Below are 25,050 nucleotides of genomic sequence, written 5' to 3'. Positions count from 1 at the left end.
CTTTAAACACTGGTTGATGAAATCCCGAAGAGTTTTTTGCAATACAATATCGAAAACCCCTTTGTTTTTTAATTGCTAATTAAGCGGGCGCGACACTGTAGTAGAAGTGAGGACGTTTGAGTTTGCATAAATATATTATCTCGAGAAAGGGTAAATTTAAAGAGAAATCCTCAGATAGGTCGATTTTTATTCTTAAATTAGGACTTTTTGGCATATATATAATACTAGTGACGTCATCCGTCTAGGCGTGATGACGTAATCGATGATTTTTTTAAAGAGGGTAGGGGTTGTTTGATAGCTCATTTGAAAGTTTATTTAATTTTCTATTCAGTAATATAGACATTAACATAATTATTTATACAGGGTGTACAAATTTTTTTTTATTAAATTAATTTAGACAAAAGGAAGAAAAAAATTGTGTGTACACCCTGTATAAATAATTATGTTAAGGTTTATATTACTAAATAGAGAATTAAATAACCTTTCAAATGAGCAATCACACAACCCCTACTCTCATTTAAAAAATCATCGATTACGTCATCGATTAGCAATTAAAAAACAATGGAGTTTTGTATATTATATTGCAAAAAACTCTTCGGGATTTCATCAATAGATGTTTAAAGAATATCTACCTACCTTGGCAACATTCAAATTTTCAGCTTTTCACATAGTTTTTGAGGGTTAAAAATGGCCGATTTCGCAATTTTTCAATTTTTAATCGCTTATATGTCAAAAACTATCAACTTTAGAGAAATGTTACTAAAGACCTTTTCTGTTTGGAAGGATCCTAAAAACCTAAAAAAAAACTTTTTTCTATGCAAAAAAAAATAATTTTAGGAAATAAACAAAAAAAATCGTTTCAAAAATTTTTTACCCACTTTTGGTCCTGGCAACATGCAAATTTGTTAAAAGGGGTCCTTTTTGAGTAAGATTGTGCAAAAAATCTGAATGGGAATATTTTTTCTAGCGGATGCGTAGTGGCTTTCTGGACTATTATCAATATGAACTGTTATGCTCCGCCGATCTGCTGAGTTCTTTTAGGAATTTAGACACTAGTCTAAAAACAACAAGATTGCAAAATGTTTTGATTTGATAAGGAAATAGACTCTCCCTCCTCCTTCAAATGGCTTTTCCATTGATTTCTGTCTTTTCTGAGCTTCCCATGATGATGAATGACCGAAAAATGGATAATAATATTGTTGAATTTACTTTGTAAATTTACTTTGTGAATTTAGTTTGATTGCTGAAAAAGGACTACAGGATAGGGTAAGAAGTGAGGAAATCAGACGCATATGTGGGGTAGACAATATAAAAACCGGGGTAAAGAACAGAAAAGAAGAGTGGAATGAGCACATAAGCAGGATGTCTGAATCAAGGATAGTAAGAATAGCAAGGGACAAGTCACCGTTAGGCAGGAGAAGTATAGGACGCCCAAGGAAAAGATGGAATGACAACTTAGGGGCAGAATTAAAGGCACCGTTGAAGAAAAACAGGCAGTACTGCCTATATAAAAGATGAAGAAGAAAAAGAAGAAGAAGAAGAAGAATTTATTTTGTTAAACACGATTTTGTTATTGTTACCAATACCAAATAAAACTTATAATCGTAACATGGGTTTAATTTATTATACATATATTATATCTTAACCAATGTTAATAGATCTCATAATATGGATGTATATTAACTATGATATTTTGTCTTACGTTAAGCAATTTACATGTTTACGCCTACTTAAGAATTCCAGAACTGTTGAAGCAAAGATCCATCTCGGAATTATCACAATTAGCGATGTGAAATTACGTGTAATTTCAGAAATTGTAAGTTACACGTGTAAAATTACCCAAAAATTACAAACCAGATGTAATTTATGTAACTTATGTAATTTATGTTCATTGTATTAAAAAATCAATTGTTTGCATTCATATTGAATATAATAAACACAAAGTAACTACATACTTATGAAATAAAGAAAAGTGGATAAGAAATACATACAAATAATAAAGAAATGAAAACATAGGTTCTTTAGTTTTGTTTTAAGCGGCTTTTATAAATCACAACTTCCTTTTTCGCAGACAACTGGAGACCTTCTTGTTATAAAACGTCGAAGTTTCAATTGTTTGCTCTTCCAATGAGCCTTGTGTAATTTTTTTTATCTCCGGCAAATCCAGAACTGCATCCTGAAATTAAATAGGAAAGTGTAAACATAGAGAGTAAAAATAATGGGTTTATAATATAATATATACAGATCTAACTACCTTGTTTTCGGCATCTGAAGTATCCTTCTCGACTTCCGTTTTTTTTTGGGGTTGTTCTGTGCCTTTACCCTGAAATTGATAATTTTGGAATATAAACAATAAATATGTATGTGTTTACACTAATTTACCGATTTCATTAAGACGTTTTCTAAAATGTTCACTTTGCTTTGTCTCAAAATGCGTGCTGGTCTCTGTTCCCTAGTTTCCATTCTTTGATCAATTTCATCATCGGTCATTGCAAAGTCAGCAAAATTAAAATCATCGTCGGAATTTCCATTTCCTGTTGTATTTGAATGCCATGATGATATTGTCTGAAAACATAAGATTTATAATTTTTTATTCGAAAACGGTGGAATGCATTGGAAAATCGGAAAAGAAGCAAACTGCATATATCACATGCACATATCACATATCTAAAAAATGCCTAAATTTAAAATTACCTCGTCTAATTCTTCCTCTTCGGAAATATGGTTTTCAATTACTTCTATCTCCTTCTGTAAGTTTCTACCTTCTATCGAAACGTTGTTCTGTACAGTCTCTTCTATAGGATATTGACTTTGTATGTGATGTTGTCGTGAACGTTTCAGCAATTTTGAATTATATTGTATATAATTTAAATTTGCTGCCCTTTGAGTTGTTAGGCGATTTCTTCTCTTCGTATGAATGCTGCTCTGGGAGCTAAAGCTTCTCTCTGTTGCCGCAGAAGTGCACGGCATTGTCAATATCCTGACTGCAACTTTGGAGAGGCATGAATGTCCACAAAATCCTTTCCACCATGTAACCAAAGAGACATTATCGAGTATGTTCCATAAAAATGTTTCGCCAAAAAAGTCTGTTTTAGCTAAATAGTTTCCTAAATCCTCAGTAATCTTTGACACTCCTTCATCACCAATCTCTATCGTGGTCGTGGTTGACATAGTAGTAATGTATTTCATCGCTTCAATCCTTTCGGCTGATGATAAATTTGCACCAACAGACCGAGGGTTTAGTAAGTCTGCGGCAAAATGGATCGGTTGAAGGGCGTATTCCTTCCTTGATATAAATTTATCCATCGCTTCTGTTTTTTCGCAATCCGTTAGTTTCACGCATTCTAAATGAGTAGATATGTTACTACCGATTTTCGCGAAAGTTTCACAAACCAAATGAATTGACGAAGAATCTCCTTCAAGACGTGTTATTGCTTCAGTAATTGGCTTAAGCAATTCAACAAGAGCGCTAGAATTTATCCAGAATCCTTCATCAAGTAAATTTGCTTTTGCGCTGCGTATTCTATCTTGAATTGTTTTATCTGGAGATATTGCTAGACGTTGTAGGACGGACTTGCATTTAGTCAGATCTTGAAGACATTTTACATGTGAACCCCATCTTGTTTTTACAGGTAGGCTAAGAGACACTCCACACTTCATCTCATTTCTTATTTCTGTGAATTGAGCTCTCAGTACTTGACACTGGTTAATAGTTTTAACGATATGTATAATATGTGACAAATGTGTCTCTATTGAAGATAATTTCAAAATATCGCTGCACAATAAATGTAATGTGTGCGCTAAACAGCCGTATGATACAAGATGGGGATACATCTCTTCACATTGTCTCACAGCCTTCCTCATATTCTTTGCGTTATCAGTCACAATAGCGAAAAATTTTTTAGGTCCATACTCCTCCAGAACTTCAACCATTAATTTTGTTATATATTCTGCGGTATGCTTCTCTGCTTTTGTTAGTACTGATTTGACAAATAACGGTTCGGGTGTTGTAACAATGAAATTAATTACACTTTCATTTCGCAAGTTGGACCAACCATCGCATTGCAATGATAAATTGTCAGCTTGCTTAATTTTATCATTAACTTGAACTTCAACTCGCTCGTACTCTTCGGTCAGGAGACGATTTGATAACATATATCTCGATGGTAAGGTGTATGAAGGTCTAATTTTTTTAAAAAACAATTTCCAATCTTCATTCTCGGTAATTGAATGTGGTGCTGAACTGGTGTAAATAGCTCTAGCAAGCAAAATATTCAATTCGTTATTTTGTTCGTGTGTCATTCGATCACAAAATGATTGTATTCTGTTGATTTTTGTGCAAACAGGTGTTTCCACATGAATGTTATCAGAAGCAGATGTTGATGCTGTGGAAACCGTTGATGATGTACAAGCAGCATCAGTGTTATCGTTATCCAATTTTGCCGATGTGATCTTTTTCATGGATGTTTCAAATGGAAATTTAGAGTGATTCCCCTTTGACTTTGGAGTTAAAATATTGAATTTAAGTTTTATCATATGCGGCACATAAGTGCATTGTTGAAGATGAGATTTCATTCTTGTAGCATTTTTTGCATGTACACTCTTGCAAAATTTACACCTCACATTTATGGTCTTTTGATTAGAAGAACCCGCAGGTAACACTTCAAAATAAAGCCAGATATCTGTCTTACGTTTCACCATGTTTTATGACCTAAAAAAAATATTCAGGTAGACTTAAACATTAAGAAGGGAAAAAACATTATTTTTCAAAGTATTTGATGGGCACGAGGGCATAAAAAATTGTTAGGCATCCTTAAATAGAAGAAAGATTAAAATTGAATCTGTGTAACAATTTAATGAAATTCGAATAAGCAGAATACTGGATCGGACAACTACATTATTTTGCCCTCAACGTTATCAAAATTTTTTATTTAGTAAGTTATGTCAGTGTAATTCAATTACACATGCTACATGCACAAGTACCCCGTTGCTCCTATCATTCTTATAGTTATTGTACAGTAAACTAATCTAAAAAATCGAATAAAACTTGGTAAACCGAATTCAGAATTAAGTACTGTAGCCACATATAAAATGACGCGCGTTAGATTTAACGTACAGTCGATATGCGATAGGCCCGCCCCTGTGTTTCCCAATCTAAGGTTGCTATGGACATCACCGGCACGTGTTTTGCTGTTTGTAGAAATAATATATTTCTTACCTTATAGTTTCTGTGCTTCCTTATAAATAAATGTAAAGTAACCAACGCTGCGTGAATGAATAGAGAAAGAACAGTCGAAAACTAACTTATACATACACATTACACATACAATAACAGAAATGTAAACATAACCTGCCTGACTCAGACTAAGGAACGACTAACGAGCGACGAGCGTAATAGCACCCACTGGTTCGCGCGCGCCGGCACCGGCGCACCGCACTTACGACAATTGCGCGCGCATAAGTTGCCATAATATATGTAATTTTACCAGTAATTACATAAATTACGGTAATTTATGTAAATTTATCATAAGTTACGTTAAATTTCATAAATTACGTAAATTCCAAAAATTACATAAATTACATTAAGTTACGGGTATCATGTAATATTACCGTAAGTTACGTGTAATTTATGTAACGTAAGTTATGTAATTTTACAACTCACATCACTAATCACAATATCTCGTTATTCAAACCAGTCGAAGAGATCGCCAGATACAAAAACAATTATTCGTTTGAAAAAAGATCTTAACGATACAAGCTTTCTTATGAAATGTGGAATTAGTTTCACCATTATTCCACTCATGTCGGCGATCGATATTGATGATATCTCTATTACTCATATAATCGCAAGGTTAACATTAACATCAGCGTATCAGTTAATTGTATCTCACCGCCACATCTTATACTATGTCGTAAAAATTTTACATGATGACCGCTAATACCTTTCACAAAGTTATGGTTTTTACTGTATGGAAAATGTTTATGTATTTTTGCGGAATGGATCTTAAAAGAAAAACGTTTAGCGGTATTAAGCGAGGCAATCAAGAAGTAAAAAGTCCAAAACCTGCCAAATTCTTGCAGTTGGATGAGTCTCAATGAAACGTGTTGAATTTTATTCGTAAGAGCCTTTTTAGTTGAGATGTTGGTTCAACTATTTCATAAATGCTTAAAAGGACAAAATATCCCTGATGATTGGAATGTTGGATACATCAGCTCAGTATACAAGAAAGGGGATAAACGCATATGCTCTAATTATAGAGGAATAACTGTTACCAGCTCAGTAGGGAGGTTGTACGGTCGAATAATAAAAAAAAAGAATAGAATCAGAATACGAAGACATGGAAGAACAAAGTGGATTTCGTGCAGGAAGATCGTGCACTGATAATATATTCGTTCTGCAGCAGGTAATAGAAAAACGGAAGGCAAGGAATCTATCTACCCACCTATTGTTTGTAGATTTGAAGAAGGCTTACGATACGGTAACTTTGAAAAAACTGTTTCAAACATTGACGAAGGTAGGTCTCAGTAGAGAGTATGTGGATGCTATCGCAAATATATATAAAAATGCAAGAAGTGTCGTTAAAGAAGGAAACTTTATATCTGAATCATTCCCTATATCAAAGGGGCTTAAACAAGGATGTTGTCTGTCTCCAACTTTATTTAAAATATATATTCAATCATCGCTAGAGCAGTGGAGGAAACAAGTATCCGGAATGGGAATAGACATAGGCAGTGGTAAATGTTTAACAACTTTGTTTTTTGCGGATGATCAGGTGGTCGTAGCGAATGATGAGGAAGACATGGACTACATGTTTAGAAAACTAAAGAAATATTATGAAAAATGGGGGCTCAATATGAATATGTCAAAGACAGAGTATCTTAAAATAGGGGATGATGAAGAAGATCAAGAGTTAGAAATTAGAACCACAAAAAGATGTAATGAATATAAATATTTCGGATCTATAATATCTAAAGAAGGCACTACCAAAAGAGACATCGAAAAGAGAACGCAGCAGGGCAAAAAAGCGGTAAACATTCTAAGCTCTCTACTGTGGTCTAAAGATATAAGACAAAAAACGAAATTGACAATCTATCGTACTTTGGTAGAGCCTATTATGACTTATGGGGCAGAAGTTTGGCAGATGACAAAAAAAGATAGAAAAAGAATAGAAGTAGTAGAAATGGATTATCTAAGGAGAGCGTGTGGTATATATAAAAAAGATCACATCAGGAATGAAGATATTAGAAGGAGAACACATACTGTTTATTCCAGTGTAGATAGAATTGAAACTAGACAACTAGTGTGGTATGGTCACGTGAAACGAATAAATGAAGATAGATGGCCAAAGAAAGCTTTGAATTACATACCACACCAAAGAAGAAGGGGAAGACCTTCAGTTGCCTGGGAAGAAAATGTACGGCACATCATGAAAGATAGAGCCATCAAAGAAGACGAATTGATGGACAGAAAACGATGGCGGTCGAAGTGCGAGAAGTGGCAGAGGCTGTAGGAACCTCGCTTATAGATATATAGATAGAAGAGCCTTTTTATAAAGACTACATTTTTTAACTTTTCAGCAACCATCTGAAATCAACTGATAACAGTTCTTTGTCTACCAGATGACGGTATGCGCAGCGCAACAAAGAGAGACGAGATTGTTTACTTCAGGCTCTGTTTTGTCTTTACGTGGAGGCTCTATAAAGAGCGAAAGGTATATTACAGAGATTTTCTTTCTTTGAACACTTTGGTCTTTTCGCACCTTACATATGAAATAATTTCATCTTAATGCATGATAAGGCAAAGTCTTCTCGCGTAACCGTGTCGATACTCAATATTTAAGTGAAATAAATATTCAGATATTGAATTGATCCCTTAAAGTACCGACATGAATCCTATTGATCACTTATGAGAACACGCGATATTAGTTTACGTCAGGGGTCACCAATTATATTTCCTGAGGGTCCGTTTCGAAAACCTATGACACTTCCGGGGTCCGGAGTTAACACTACCTGTCTGGTTGTTCCAATTCTGTAAACAAATCAGAAGGGTGCAATGCGAAATTTTTAGGCAGAAATTATTTTTAACAGTTTTTTAATATACCCAAAACATCACCTTTTTTGCTCCCGAAAATATGTTTTTAGCATTTTTGGGTCTTCTTAAACAAAAAAGATTTTCTGTCATTTTTCTCAAAACCTGATAGATGTCAAATTTTAAGCGATTTATAAACTGAAAAATGCGAAAATAAGCATTTTCGAAGCTTGGAAATTCATGTGTACATTATTATTTTTGCGGCTGTTAAGTGCCTAAATTGAAGTTTAAACATTCAATTTCAAGATTCTGATGAGTTATCGGGGTTTATTTCAATTTTGACCATTTGTTTTTATTGGCGTGTTTAATTAGCACATTGGCAATAATTAACTGAATAAATAAATAAATCATTAAGAAAAAATATGTTAATAATAAATTATACAATTTTAATAAATGTGGAGTATTTGTTGGGCATTTTTTTGCATAAGTACGTATAATAATATGTATAATAAGTGCGACAGAGACGCACCATAAATTGCGATGTGCGGCGACTTAAAAGTCGAGTGGACTCGCATAATTAATAATTAAAAGACAACGTTCTATATTGAAGTAAGTCCCGATTACTCTTTAGAATCTTGAAATTGAATTTATAAACTTCAATTTAGGTACTTGGCAACCTGAAAACTAATAATTTACATATGAGTTTTCAAACCTCGAAAATGCGTAGGTATTTTCACATTTTTCAGATTTTAAATCGCTTATAACTCGAAAACTATCAACTTTTGAAAAAAATGACAAGAGACCTTTTTTTTAATACAATTTTCGGGGCTAAAAGGTAATTTTGCCCGGCATCCCGGGCCCCTTGTGATTTGTTTAAGGGGACATTTTTGAACAGGAATCCACAAAAAAACCGAATTAGAAAATTTGTTATTCTTTACAAAATTAAATTATCAGTAAGAAAAATGACATTTTTTATTATGTACAACCTATCTGAAGTTTGGAGCAAGTTTGGTGCAACTGATTTTCATTGGGGAGTTGAGATATTCATCTGTTAGCTGAGATCCGTACCGATTTTTAATAAAGTTCATTCTTGATAAAGCGGCTTCGCACACATAGTTGAGTCAAACATAATATACAATTTCATGGCCAAACATTTTCAAAATTGCCAAACGCTATATTCTTAATTTAATGACGGTCCGCACAAAAGTAGCTCACGGTCCGGATGCGGACCGCGGTCCGCTAATTGGTGACCCCTGGTTTACGTTATGTTTCTTTTTCTCTTATGGTTTCAGTTAATACACATGTTAAAGAGTAAAACCGTCTATTTTCTTTGTTTTAAAGATATTAGAGAAATTAAAAAAACAAAATGTTCACAAAACATGAGACAACAGCATAATTCTGATATAATTTTACCTATTCCTTTCAAAGGGTGTTTCAAACTTAACCTAAGAAAAACATTTCTTTTGTTCCACCCGGTATAAGCTCAAATAAGAAGTTTGAATAACCATTTGCCCAACAGTGTAAATACCAAATAAAAATCTAAAACAATAAAAAATATTAGCGGACTCCGTTAATCCGTTCACGAGGAAATCAACTACTATGAAAATGATGATAATTTTTGGTGGTGCAAAACTTAGCGGTTAAGTTTATAACTTCACTTCTCCAAGAAATTAACGCACCACCTTAAAAATTGGTAATTTTTACTGTCTCGAATCTCCTAAACCTGTTGTCCGCTTTAAGCAAGAATCATATCCGTTCCGGTACGTAGCGCTTCGTTTCCGAAAAATATTGATTTTAATGGTTTTAAATACATATGAACAATTCATACTGCCCGGAGCGTATAGTATCAGACAACTCTTTGTAAAATCAGGTTTTTCGGAGACTACGCTACGTGCCGGAAGGGTGCGGGCATGATAATATGATTCTTGCTTTAAGTAATTTTTTTAACATGTTATAGCCTTATTCTTTAACAATATCGCTGTAATAATATTGTTGCTAGACAGGTAAATATATACCTACATGGTGTACCAATCAAACTGTGATTTTTTCTCAAAGTTCGCGTCACCCAAAGTTCGCGTCACCCTGTGCAATCTTCTAGCGTATATAAAATACTAAAATTAAAACCCAACTATAGCCTTATGTTTTCTTAACATTCTGCTTTTGATTCATTCGCTTATGTTGTATAATAAAAAAGTTAGGTACTTTAACAAATAGCCTTGTTTTTCATCAATGTTGGGTGTATTTAAATAAGTATGGCAAACTTTAAGAGGTAATTCTGCATTAAAAAATAATTTGACAGTTTGCTTTATAAACGTATGTCCGCAAATGCTTCGTTTCCAAGATAGGGGGTGTTGAGATTTTTCGTACAAAATGACGATTTATTTATTGCTCCAAAACTGGTTGATATATGCAAACGAAATTTGGTGGGTTTTAAGAGTTAGTTATTGTGCATTTTTTACATACAATTAAGAATTTTATATTCACCATTGGCGCACATAAGGGTCAAATTACCCGTATGCTCGCCAATGGTGGATGCTAAATTCTTAATTGTATATCAAAAAATGCGCAATAACTACCTTTTAAAACCCACCAAATTTCATTTGCATATTTTAACCTGTTTAAGAGCAATAAATAAATCGTGAGTTTGTAAGAAAAATTTCAACATCCCCTATCTCGGAAACGAAGCATTTGCGAATATACTTTTGTAAAGCCAACTGTCATTATTTTTGATGCAGAATTACTCCTTAAAGTTGGCCATACTAATTTAAAAACACCCTGTATTGATGAAAAACGTGGCTATTTATTAAAGTACCTAACTTTTTTATTATCCAATACAAGCGAATGAATAGAAAAACAGAATGTTAAGAAAACATGAGGCTATAGTTAGGTTTTAATTTCAGTATTTTATAAATGCTTGAATATTCCACAGGGAACTTTGAGAAAAACTCAGTTTGATTGGTACACACGGTATATAATGACAATTTAACTGTCTAGCAACAATACTATTACAGTAATATTCTTAGATATTAAAAAAACCCTCTGTGGCTCAGTGGTAAGAGCGCCTACCTTTGGATCGAAAGGTCCGAATGGTCGTGAGTTCGAATCTCACCAGGGTCAGAAATTTTTCGTTTATTATAAATTAATAAATGAAAATTGTTTCTGTCCTTGTGGGATCGGTACTCACCGGAGGGACCGCAGACGTTTGATACAATTAGCGTCTCTTTGCAAAGACAATGACGTCGACTTTGCAAAGTAACAAGACACTTACTCAACACACACAATACATATGACACTAGGTACCTAACTGCAAAAATTCACCGTACCTACCATGCCAATGGCCATTAGTTGTCGAGGCATTAGCTAAATAAAAAAAAATATTAAAAAAATCACTTAAATCGGGCAACAGGTTTAGGAAATTTGAGACATCAAAAATGATCATTTTTTTGGAGAAGTGTAGTATGAAACATCATTTAGCAGATCTCAATCATCATTATTTTATTCTGCAGAAAATAATGCTATCAATATAAGTATCACCTTTACGTGAAGTCGCATGTGTTCAGTTACCTATTTCAGTCCTAATCCGATTAGATGAACAACTTTCATGTTACTAAAACATCAGTCAGTTTACTTAATTTTGATCTATAAATTCTTAGACCTTTATTACATTTGTAAATCCGCTTTAATTAACAATCCTTTTTACAGCCGATCTTGTTATTTATTAAAGGATTAAATGTTAATGCCTAAAGGATTTAGGACAGCCGAAGCTGAAAGACCTATTATTATAAAATGTATACAGGACCGTAATACCTTAAAGCTCTTATAAACGAATATACTTTTGTAAAAATATAAAAGAAATTCATTATAAGTACTTTTTGTTTAATTTTTGTAATATTTACAATCTGTTCTTAACTTAGAACAATAAGTAAATTAGGTATTTGACTATAAAGACTAGTAGAGGGAGATCCATTAAACAAACACTCTCTTTACATAAATTATATTAAAACAAGTATAATTATTAAAGGTTATTCGGGAGATCAACAGTGATCATTATTCAGTCATGATTCGTGATCATCAGTAAGATTGCTTGCTAACTCGTTTGGATGAGATTCTAGTGTCTTGGAATAATTTTTGTAATATTCTGTTATTTTTTATGGATGGCACATTGAGGTCTTACTCCATCACATAATTTGATACATATCAAATAGCATTCAGCATTGTTCTAAGGACTTTGTTATGGAATCTCTGCAGTATTTCTAGGTTTGTTTGACTCGCTGTCCACCACAGTTAAATACCATAGGTCCACACTGGCTTCAATATGGCATTATATCATTAGTTTGTTCTCACGAGATAGTTGAGATTTACGACCGATGATTCAGTACATCTTTCAGAATTTTATTCCTAGTTGTTTCTTTTTTGTAAAAATGTGCTTTTGCGAAGGTAATCTCCTATCAAAGTGGATTCCTAGTTACCTACTTGACAGTATCGGTTTGTAACACGGCTAGTGTTTCGTTCAGAGTTACAGTCGGATATGTTTATTTTTTCATGGTGAAAGTACCATGGGTGAATTTACTCTCATTCGCCTTTATCTTCCGCTTTTGAAGCCATCGTTGGATATTGTTAAGGTTTTTTTGAACGCTTCTGAAAAACATATATAAAACAAAAAATGTAAAATATTTTACGTGTTTAATGGTTTCATTTTTTTTTTAATTTTGGGTTATCTTATGTAATAACCCGATCAAGTTAGCCCAAAAATAGTAGAGAGGTTACAAAAATTCGCATAGAGCTACTAGGCCTGGATCCTGCGTAGCAAAAAAAGTTAATTAATAGCAAGCTGAAAATTTGTTAATAGCTTAACGGTGTCTAGTCGGACACACCTGTCTGGAACAGGAGAAGTTTTAATTCTGGAACAGTTTAAAAATTTGGAACGTCAGATTACGAAAACGTCCCATGTATTTTGTCGGACAGAACATCCAATTGATTTGTTACCCTTTCATTAAACTCTCATGCAAAAATCAGACTTCTATTACTAGCCAACATAATTCCTGTCATTTGACATGTTCTTCGTGTTCCACTCATTAAAATGCCCAGTTGGTGATAAGCACCAGTCTGATTTTTGCATGAGAGTTTAATGAAATGGTAACAAATCAATTGAAAGTTCTGTCAGACAAAATACATGGAACGTTTTCGTAGTCTGACGTTCCAAATTTTTAACCTGTTCCACAATTAAAACTTCCCTTGTTCCAGTGTTCCCATGCATCAAAGTTTGTCCGTCTAGACACCGTTAAGCTATTAACCAATTTTCAGCTTGCTATTAATCAACTTTTTTTGGTACGCGGGATCCGGGTCTATATAGGGTGAGGCAGATAACTGGCCTATTAGAAATATCTCGAGAACTAAAGGCAACAGAATCATGAAAATTGCAATAAAGGGGTTTTAAGGGATGATCTATTAAATGAAAATATTTTCATCTCTTTGCAACTTCCGGTTATACCGGAAGTTGCTTATAACTTGGTTTTTTTAAATGGGACACCCTGTATATTTTTACATTTTTTGATTCTCCTTAATATCTTCTTTCTTAAAATATGAGATTTTTTAATATTATACAGGGTATTTTAAAAGATATTTACATTTTTTTATTAATTTCGTAGCAACATTCACACCCTGTAGAATTGTAATAGTTTGACATTAAAAACTCTGCTTACGTTCAAGTGATTTTTAATATAGTCTATTATTGTTAAGAATCATTAGTATAGCTAATTATGAAATATTAGTATACAGGGTTGGTCGAAACTCGGAATGAATATTTTCTGAGTTTTCTTAAATAGAACACCCTGTATTTTAGTATTGTAATGAAATGATATTTCATAGTACTTTTTTATTTTATAAGTATTCCCTCTACCTAACTGCTTTAATTTGTGAGTTATTGGTGATTCAAGCTAAACATTAATTGCAACAAAAAATACATAAAATTTTATTAGGTTGGCCATGAAAATATTCAATCACAAACAATTTTTCAGAAATAAATACATATTAATCCAGACCGATGCTTAAAATTACCAATAATGGTTTAGCTATCAAAATAGCTACGTAGTTAAGATTGTTGGTGCGACTAAAAATTAAGCACAAATTAAAGCAGTTAGGTATAGGGAATGCTTAAGAAATAAAAAAGTACCATAAAATATAATTTCATTACAATACTAAAAAACAGGGTGTTCCATTTAAGAAAACTCTCATTCCGAGTTTCAACCAACCCTGTATACTAAAATTAAAAATTTAGCTATACTAATGATTCTTAACAATAGTAGACTATATTAAAAATCATTTGAACGTAAGTAGAGTTTTAGATGTCAAACTACTACAATTCTACAGGGTGTGAATATTGCTACGAAATTAATAAACAAACGTAATTATCTTTTAAAATACCCTGTATAACATTACAAATCCTCATATTTTAAGAAAGAAGACATCGAAGAGAATCCGAAAATGTAAAAATATACAGGGTGTCCCATTTAAAAAAACGAAGTTATAAGCAACTTCCGGTTAAACGGAAGTTGCAAAGAGATGAAAATATTTTCATTTAATAGATCATCCTTCAAAACCCCTGTATTCCAATCTTCATGATTCTGTTGCTTTTAGTTGTCGAGATATTTCTAATAGGCCAGTTATCTGCCTCACCCTGTACACATTGGTACGAATATTAGAGACACCATTATAAATAAAATGTGAAAAATATCCATCAATCCCACATTTGCAAAAAAAGTTTTTCAAGGTTAAAGGTCAAAATTACGTTTTCTAGCAAACAGTAAGTCTTATCAGAAAAATATATCAAACAGAAATTGTAGATCATGCAATTATATATAAAAATCCTTTTATACATTTTCCTCTAAAAGTAACTGTTTAATTTAAAAACTTAAAAATAATACGTGTTCTTTATAATATGCTTAAGATACCTCGTATACAAACAAACTCGAAAATTAATAAGTCTGTTATTAGATCTGTACCAACTGCTTACCAAAATAATTAGCAACAGACTATCAAATAAGTTCGTTAGTTACGAGCCTGTTGAACAAGCGGGATTTCGCGAAGGTAGTACCATAAAACACCTGCAGACAATAATATAGACACTTACATCAAAAAGTGTAACTAATACAATAAATCTCTTCATTTGGTATAAGACATTCGATTCCATAGAATTCTGGGTCGTATTAGAAGGAATTAATAATGCAATTATTGATCCCGGGTATAGAATAATCCTAAAAAATATAAACGACAATGCAACTCAGCAAATAAACGTAGTAAAAGATCTAACAACAAGCAAAATAAGAACGGAAAGACGGGTTAGTCAAGGAGACAGTATCTCTTCAAAATTATTTACTATTGTTAAATTGTCAAGAAACTAAATTGAGAACAACGAGAAATTAAAATCAGTAATAAAATCAGATGACATAGTACCTACTCATAGACAACAGTACATAGGAACTACTCTAGATGCTAAAGGAGCTTAAATAAGAACCGGTTTAAAAGTGAATATAAATTAATAAAACACAAGTAATGACAAATCAAAATATCACAATAAACTTACACGAAAGTGAGATCGAAAGTGTCGAAGAGTATTAGGTCACACGACCAAACTAGGCAAACAGAATCAAGCAGCAATGATAACTGTATTAAATTTACAATCAAGACGCACCACTAGAAATAAACAAATCAAGACGCGTTAAATGCTACTAGGAGCACTCCTCAATCATCATTTCTTCTTCTTCTTCAAGTGCCACCTCTGCGACGGATGTTGGCAATCATCATGGCTATTCTGATCTTAGATGCTGCTGCTCTGAATAGTTCGGTTGATGTCCATCCGTACCATTCCCTCAAGTTACGCAACCATGAGATTCTTCTTCTTTCTAAACTTCTCTTGCCCTGGATTTTCCCCTGTATAACTAATTGAAGTATGTTGTATCTCTCATTACGCATAACATGCCCCAGGTACTACAGCTTTCGTGTCTTGATGGTTTCCAATATTTCCAGTCTTTTCTTGACTCTTCTCATGACTTCGTTGTTTGTTACATGCTCGGTCCATGATATCTTCAGGATTCTTCTATACACCCACAATTCAAATGTTTCCAACCTTTTAGTAGTCGACGCGTTAAGTGTCCATGCTTCTATCCCGTAAAGCAGAGTCGAGAAAATATAACACCTTGCCAGCCTAACTCTCAAGTCTAATTTCAGTTCTCTTGCACAAAGTACCTTTCTCATTTTATTAAAGTTTGTTCTTGCTTTCTCTATTCGAACTTTGATTTCTTTGGAGTGATCGTTTGTCTGACTAATTATTGTGCCAAGATAGTTGTAGGTTTATTGATAATCCATATTCTTCTCCATACTCAACTATCTTGTTCATTAGCTTTTGAAGGTCTTGAAGGTTGTCTGCTATTATGATAGTATCGTCCGCATTTCTAACGTTGTTCCATTGGCGTTCCATTTACCTTTATTCCTGCTGTTTCTCCCTCAAGAGCTCTTTTCATAATTTCTTTAGAATATGCATTGAATAGTAGTGGTGACAATAAACACCCCTGTCTCACTCCTCTTTTAATTTCGAACTCTTCTGATATGTGTTCGTTAATGCGTATGTGTGCCTGTTGTTTATAATATAGATTTGTTAAAATTCGAATCATAATTTACAATGTATAAACTTTGGAAATCATGATTTGGGATTTACAATGTATATACATTGTAAATTATGATTCGGGAGTACTCCTAGTAGCACTCGACTAGGAGTGCCACTGGTAATTTTACTAAAACATTATTTTATTAACGATTCGACGTCCAAATCGGATGCCGTTGTCAAAATACAAAAAATATTAACAGTTGTATTCTATCAGTTTTAACCTATGAAATGGAGACACTTACATAGTTATTAGTCAATAGATTAAGAACAACAGAGGGGGCCATCGAACGAGCTTTGTTAGAAGTATATTTGAGAGAACATATACGAAATTTCACGCAGGTGGAAGATGTGATTGAAAGAATTGTGCAAACGAAATGGAACTGGGTAGGATACGTGGCACGACAAACAACAAAAAGTGAAAGAAAAACACTGTACATTGGAGACCACGCGAACACAGTCGTAGTAGAGAAAGACAAAAAAAAAACGCAATCGGAATTATTAAAATTACTAGTGGCCGCGAAAAAATATAAATTATGACATAAGAACCGAATCTTAAAAACCTAGTTTATTCGAATCTAGATAGATAACGATCGGAAAATAATTCTATGATTTTAAAGTTATTGCCTTTAATACAATATAGTCCAAGTAATGAAGCTAAAATAGGAGAAAACCTCGCAATTTTTACAGAATGGATCGATTTGCTTAAAAACATTCATTCTAAGTAAAAAACGTTCTATACACTTTTTTGATAAAATTAATAGTTTTCGATTTATTCGCTATCGAAAGTGTTAGTTTTATAGCGAAAAAATCGATGTTTTTAACAAGTTTTCTGCTAACAACTCCAAAAGTTTTCGTTTTATCAAAACAACTTTACTTAACAAAAATGTACCTTTTAAAAAAATAAACAAAACCGATTTTTTAAATTTTCTTTAAGACCAATAGTAATCGAGCTATACTTTATTATATGTTAGCTCTTCTTTTTCAAATGCTAAATATTGTAGTTTCAAAGTCAAAAGACAGGAAAACTATGCATTTTTCGAGGATAACGTGTTTAAACTAATTTAAAGTATTTAAAAATATCTATCTCCAGAAACAAAAAAAGTCTCTAGCTCAAAAATTAAGTGACTTATAATGAATGTCAGTCCCTATTTTTTTCAGCGAAAAAATGATCGGATGCAACCTCCTAATCACCACCCTAATTAAAATTAGTCATTGCCCTTATTTGGTCTTCTTTATTTATGTATTATTAATAGGTTCTAGAAGCTTTACCAGCTTAGAATGATTAGTTTTAAAAAAAATGGAGTTAAAAGCGAATAACGAATTTTGGTAGTTTGGAAAAAATCGCATTTTCTTATGAATAGAAAGATTAGCATCAAAGATACTAAAAAATGTTTAAATATAATATTGTAGCTTATTTAATTCCCAAAAACTTGGTTTGCAGAAATTTTTTCTACAGCAAAAATTGAGTGAGCTATTGACAATTAAAACCTGTAATAACATACAAAAACTACGTTTACCAACCCTTTCAAAGTCCCCTCTTTTTGCGACTAAGGATTTTAAAAAGATTTAATATTAATAGGCTTATAGATCTTGTAAAAACCTACAAAATTCTTTTTTACCAAACTTTCTAAGATAAAAAATAAAAAAGTTACGGTTAAAAAGTCAATATATTTTTTTGAAAAAATAAAGAAGAAATCCAATTGGAAGCATAATGATGTAAGTTAGCGATGATTTTAGTCATTGGCCTTATTCATTCTTCTTTATTTATGTATTATTAATAGTTCCTAGAAGTTTTTAGAAGAAATGATTAGTTTTTAAAAAAGTGGAGTTAAAAGTGGATAACGAATTTTTGTAGTTTGGTAAAAAATGCCATTTTCTTCAGAATATAAAGATTAGCATCAGAGATACGAAAAAATGTTTAAATATGAAATTGTAGGTTATTTAATTCCCAAGAACTTGATTTGAAAAAAAAATTTCTACGGCCAAAATTGAGTGAATCGTAAATGAATATATCGAAAAACATTGATTTTTTCGATATAAAACTAACACTTTCGATAGCGAATAAATCGAAAACTATTAATTTTATCAAAAAATATATAGAACATTTTTCGCTTGGAATGAATGTTTTTATCAACATTTGCGGTCAAAATATAAAAAAAAAATTCCACCCCGGAAATGGGGTGGCAACCACCCCGATGGTAAAAGCGCCTTTCGGCATCTAGGTACAAATCAAGTATTTAAACGTTTATCTATCTAAAACAGTGTCTTGCAAAGTCCACCTCTGCATAAAATACAAGCACTATGTTGTAGTGTGATTAAAAATATAAGTTGTTCTAAGATTATAGCGGCATATAAAGACGTCTCTTGATCTCACGCTAACGATCTCCATTTTCTAATGAATTGCTTTCAAAATCCGTTGTAATAATACTTTATGGAGCTCTAGTAGTACTGGTGGTAGCCCATTATAAAACCATAATCCTATAGATATAGAGATAGAAAAGCTAGATCTGATATTAAGACATATTGATACTTTGTGTTTGAAGAATTTGTCATAAGGATGTATCGAGAATGATATCGAGATAACTGATAGAAAACAAACAAAGGGAAAGAAAGTTTTAATTATGGTTTGGTAAGATTTATTTTATTCAGAACAAAAGAACTGAAATTACATAAGTTATGCAGAATGTTAATGTAAACAAAGAAATATTGCCACAATACGTGTTATATAATACCAATTTTTATTTCAAATAGTTGTGAAAGATTTTAAATAACTTTTCAACGGCATCTTAAAGTTTTACCTAAACTTGATCTCTCTATTAGTTTTTATTATTGATTTGTATCCTTCCAAATAAAAATATATTCATGTTATTATGTGAAAATTTCTAGACTTGTAAAATTTTGCCATGTCAACTATACAGGGTGTTTGGCAACGAATAGACCATAGCTTAACATTGGCTTAACCGTAGATTCCTGAGCTTAAAATACATACTTCGATTTAAGCTAACTTACTTTAGTACGAAAGTTGATAATAAACGAAATACAGGGTGTCAAGTTAACTTTTATTTTATTTATTCTTGAATATAAATTATGCATTACTCAGAAGGCCACATACGTCTTTTAGTGCCCATTTAATACGTTCAATTTTTTTATCCCCCACTCTACTTACTTTTTGAATCAAAACTTTTATTCTTTTAATATTTTTACTTGAAAAAGATATACTACATTCATCTCGCTAAACTCAACCGTTTTCGAAATAAACGCATTTTAAAGCTGCGATGCAACATAATTTTTTGCATAATATTATTGTAGTTACACCCGAAAAATAAACTTGAAACCATAATAATTGCGCAAGTTCTTATATTTATGCCACTGCATCGCAAATTTGAAGGAATTTGCGACACATTTTTGGAAATTAGACCAGTAATCATACCTATATAGTGCTTAAGTAATGTGTCTGTCACAGAAAGAGGAAGACAGATTGAGGATCCTAGAGAGGAAAATAATTCAGAGGATAGCAGGCCCACCTAACCAGGTAATAATGAATTTAGAAAACTCATGAACCACCAGTAGAGAACTTTTGAAAGGAGAAGACATCGTCAAATTTATCAAGGCACAGAGACTCAGATGGATGGGACATATAGAATGGAGAAATCCAGAAGCCGCACGTTATCAAGAAAATTACCAAAATGGAGACCTATATCAGGCTGACCACGAGGACGACTCGAAAATCAGATAGTCGGGAGAACCAGATAGTCGAGGACCTTAAAACGATGAGAGTTATAGAATGGGTAAGCACAAGAAAAAACAGGAATGAATGGAGAAAAATTGTAGTAGATGCCAACTCACAACCAATTATTGTAAGAACCAGAATGTTAATGCGGACTGATTCACCGCGACAAATGAATCGGAAGAGCGAAATTTTGGTTTTAAGTCTATTTTTCGGGTGTAACTACAATGATATTATGCAAAACATTATTTTGCATCGCTGACTTAAAATGCATTTATTTCGAAAACGGTGTTTAGTGAGATTAATATATCTTTCTTCAGTAAAGATATTAAGAGAATAAAAGTTTTGATTCAAAAAGTATGTAGTGTTCCATGTTTTTCTGTTTTCTGAAGCATTATCACTTATGCCTCTTTCCATTTCTTAGGAAATTTTCTTAGTCTGCACTTCTTAAATTTCTTAGTTTACATCACCCACATCGCTCTTATGATTTGGGTGACTGTCTGATCCTGGTGCTTTTTTTGATTATTTGGCTATTGCTATCTTCCTATTATTTTGATTCCTTCTGGTGAGGTCTGAGTTATTCCTATTTTTCCTGACTTTGTTGATAATCTTCTGTTGTTACACAGTAATATTCGTTAACAGTTCTTTAGAGTGTTGTTTCCATCTTTTAACTATTTGTCTTGTTTCTGCTATAATTCTTAATTTTTATTTTAAATGATGTATATTTTTTCTGCGTTCTTGTTTGCAGGATTCTGTAGAATAGCTTTTGGTTTCTTTTGGTATCTTCTTCCATTTTATCTCCGAATATTTAATATACATATGTCATGAAATATTACGATTTAGGTTAGGTTAACGACAATCGATACATAATTTTTTATGCGGCAAAAATGGTCACAATTAATTCTCACCATCTTACCAAAAAAAAAGAAAACAGAAGCTAATAAAGAAACATACAGATAATAATAGTAATCTTTTTTAAACTTGATTAATTACTAACTATTTATCCATACGTTAGTTGGTGAACACAGTGAACTATAAATGCTTAGATACACTTGCCTAATCTAATCCATCTATCTCCTAATTTACAATTAAAATGCGATGAAACAAATAGAATGCTCTACAATTTGAACATGATAAATTAAGCAATTATAACAATAGTTAGGTGTACAGGAAACACCAAAACGGTAGCTCTGTAGGCCATAAAATGTTTCCGTCCTGTTATAAATGACCACTACAATATAAAAGCTTAAAAAACGTTTAACTGCCACCACTAATTTCAATAATTGACTCATTTCATTTTATGTATATGCAAAAACTTAAGTGTTTTAAGTTATTCTCTTGCCTTTGATGATGATTGAGACATAATGGAAATTGTTCGGAATAAAATCATCACAGAATGTAAAACTTTATTTTGCTGCTTTAAATCAAAAGTTGAATGATATTAATTCTTATTGGATAAGAGAATTCAAATAAATGGATAACAAAGAAAACTATTAAATACCTACTTGATATTAAAGTTCAAGATTAAATATCTAGACCAGGGCGCATCTGTAAAAATATTAGTACATTTGGATGTTGAGAGGTGCCTCATATTTTTTTTGCAGAAATTTCGTGAAAATAACTCATATAATAAATAATATTTGAGTTATCCTCCCACTCAAAAAGGTCCGGAACATTATTTAAAAAATCAAAATGTAAAAAAATGAAGGAAAAACTCGATTTTTTCTTGGGTTTTTGATTATAACTTTAAAAGTATTCATTTTCGAGAAAAGTTCCACCGACATAAAAGTTGCGTAATTAAATTGGCTACAATATAGGATTAACTGAAAATTTTAAAAATTGTCACCCTTGTTGCAAAATAGCAATAATTTCAAAAAAAAACATAAAAAAACAAGTATTCGCATTTTACGTTTTTCACCCATTTATGCTACACTTAGAGGATCTTCATATTTCACCCAGAAAAACTTTATGATATTATAAAACAATACTGTAAATTTCATTAAGATCGGTGTAATAGATTTTGCAAAATAAATTTTGCAATCCAGCTTTCGCAAAAAAATCATTTTTTCAAAATATTGCAGATCTGAAAATAAATCAGACAGCAAGTAGATTTTTTTTACATATAAAAGAATATCATCTGCAATCATTTGCAATTTGAAAAATTAAAATCGGTTAACTACCACGGCGTCAGGAATTTTTTTAAATAAACATTAATTTTTGGTGCTACGCGCAGGACAACGGATACGTTCGCTCTGATTGGGCATTCCAATGACTTTTGGTAATGATTGATGAATTTCAATTTTTAATACATTTCGAAATAAATAAATAAATTTGTTTATTGCAAAATAAAAACACATACCTTTGAAATAACACTTTTTTAGCAAAAACTTTCTTTGTTCATATATTTTAACTTATATAAAAGTGTATTATTTTTAAACATATTATGCAATTGTTCAAACAATTTTTCACAAACAATATTCAAATTATTTTGATTTTTGTGGAATTAAAATAAGTATGAACATACAACAAAATATAGAGTAAGAAAATAATATATTAGATAAAGATTGGAAGAAATTTTGGTGGAAATTAACTTGTGTGAATCGAACACCGCTGTCCTGCGCGTAGCACCAAAAATTAATGTTTATTTAAAAAAATTCCTGACGCCGTGGTAGTTAACCGATTTTAATTTTGCAAATTGCAAATGAAAGGTACAGTATTCTTCTATTCCAAAATGTCATGACTCCGTAATGTCAAACAGTGGACAGGACTAAGAAACATAGGAGACCTAATACATACTGCAAGGGATAGAGAAAAATGGTCAAACGTGAACGCGAACATCCATTAGTGGATTACATAAGAAGAAGAAGAATTATTCTCTTTTTCTCATAAGACGTCTTTTATAAGGACAATATTACCGGCATATCGGAGATGATTTAGTTTCTTTCCAACGATATTAATACCCTGAGTATTAATACCCAACGATATTAATACTCACTCCAAACGTTTAAATGCGGAATCCATGATTGTTATAAATTAATAGTTTACAACAAAATTACCTCCATGCTGCACTCCTCTGCCAATGTTTATCTTGTCAATCCTGCTTGATTTTTGACTGATAGAAATCAAGTTTTACTTCCAATCTGTTTGTCAGTATTAGAGGGCCTAGAGTTTTCTATCTCGTAATCTATCTCCTTTTTAAACTCTTTTCTTTAGTTCGTTTGGGTCAAATCTTTAGATGTTAATTTGATTGCCTTTCTTCAACGCAAATTAATAAAAATTTGCAGATATATGCATTCGGGGGAACAATACACGAATAGTCAATAAATTTTTTTTGTTTATTAAATGTTTAAATAAAAAAAAACGATTTTAATGGAAAATGCTTAAATTTTCCTGTTTTTTACAATGAAGAAACTTGAAACTTTTACAGATTGTAGCTAATTATATGAACTATACATAATGTCACTTTTTACACACAATAAAGTTTCAAATTTTTTGCCGATTCCGACTACTTTTCATGTTTGTACATCATATTATGTTTTATATCTACATATATTTTAATAACATGACGATATATTTTAATGTTTAAAAAATGTAAGACTAAAAAAATCAAAAATAAAAAAATATGAAAAATTTTTTTAAGAAACGCTTGTCATAGTTACGAGTGAATAAAATTAAAAATATTATAAAAGAATCAACTAAAAAGAAAAAATAAAAAAAATTCAAACTCGAAGAATTATTCGAAAAAAAAACTGTTTAAAGAAAGATTAAATATACAAAAATCTCACAAATTCGTTAAAAAAATTTAAAAAATCTAACACATTCGTTAAAGAAAAGCGTGGGGCGCGTCTTCATAAAATAAACGGTTTTCGCCCCATGCTTTTCTTTAACGAATGTGTTAGATTATTTCAATTTTTTAACGAATGTGCGAGATTTTTGTATATTTAATCTTTCTAACAGTTTTTTCGAATAATCCTTCGAGTTTGATTTTCTTTTTATTTTTTGCTTTTTATTTGTTTTTTTTTTATATTTTTAATTTTATTCACTCGTAACTAAGAAAAGCGTTTCGTAAAAAAAATTCATATTTTTTTATTTATAATGGATGTGCAATCGAATTTTTCCATTTATTTGGAATGTTCTTGTTATGCAGACATAGATTTAAAAGTTTTTTGGATTCGTTACATCAAAATAGAACCTCCTAGGTTAATTGTCTCAATGACTGCACCATCTTTCCCCAGAATTCCACCTTCCAATAAATGCGCTCGTACTTATAAACAAATGATCGAGTGCAAACTGGATCAAATAAAATAAGCTTAAACACTATCAATACAAGGTTGACCACTCTTCGTAAAGATTTCTTTGAAATATAAAATATCGTAATGGAATCCGAATTGCAACGAGAACTTTAACGTAACTGGCTCTGTTTTTCTTAAGTAAAAATATTTTATGGGAGCGATGCCTATTCAGATATTCAAATAAGCAATAAAAGAAGAACATTTTTACGATGCCTTAATTGTTTTATAATAAAAGCGTTGAATAGAAACAAATATATTTTTTTAATATGCATTGTTTCGGAAAAATTTAAACAAGCCTATATTTTTCTAAAACTTCTTTTGTTAGTTCATATACAGTAGA

The 25,050-nt window shown here is 31.9% G+C and overlaps 2 protein-coding genes across 2 annotated transcripts in view; both read right to left on the bottom strand.

The window, feature by feature from the left end:
- The window catches only part of LOC126881902 (uncharacterized), a 496,017-nt gene that overhangs the window by 322,043 nt on the left and 148,924 nt on the right, over positions 1–25,050 (bottom strand). The window lies entirely within an intron of this gene.
- Positions 2,306–4,521, bottom strand: LOC126881901 (uncharacterized). The gene is made up of 2 exons (XM_050646561.1): positions 2,383–4,521; positions 2,306–2,323 (listed from the first exon to the last, which is right to left on the bottom strand). Exon 1 carries the CDS (start codon positions 4,459–4,461, stop codon positions 2,668–2,670), a length of 1,794 nt encoding a protein of 597 aa, XP_050502518.1. The 5' UTR covers positions 4,462–4,521; the 3' UTR covers positions 2,306–2,323; positions 2,383–2,667.

This window comes from Diabrotica virgifera, chromosome 3 (genome assembly GCF_917563875.1).
Source record: "Diabrotica virgifera virgifera chromosome 3, PGI_DIABVI_V3a".
Taxonomy (NCBI): Eukaryota; Metazoa; Arthropoda; class Insecta; order Coleoptera; family Chrysomelidae; genus Diabrotica; species Diabrotica virgifera.
The sequence above is the reverse complement of the archived record's forward strand: the minus strand, read 5'-3'. Positions and strand labels throughout refer to the sequence as shown.

Bases quoted from the DNA above. Each gene is read 5' to 3' on its own strand.
- LOC126881901 (XM_050646561.1), bottom strand. From the start codon at position 4,461: ATGAAAAAGATCACATCGGCAAAATTGGATAACGATAACACTGATGCT.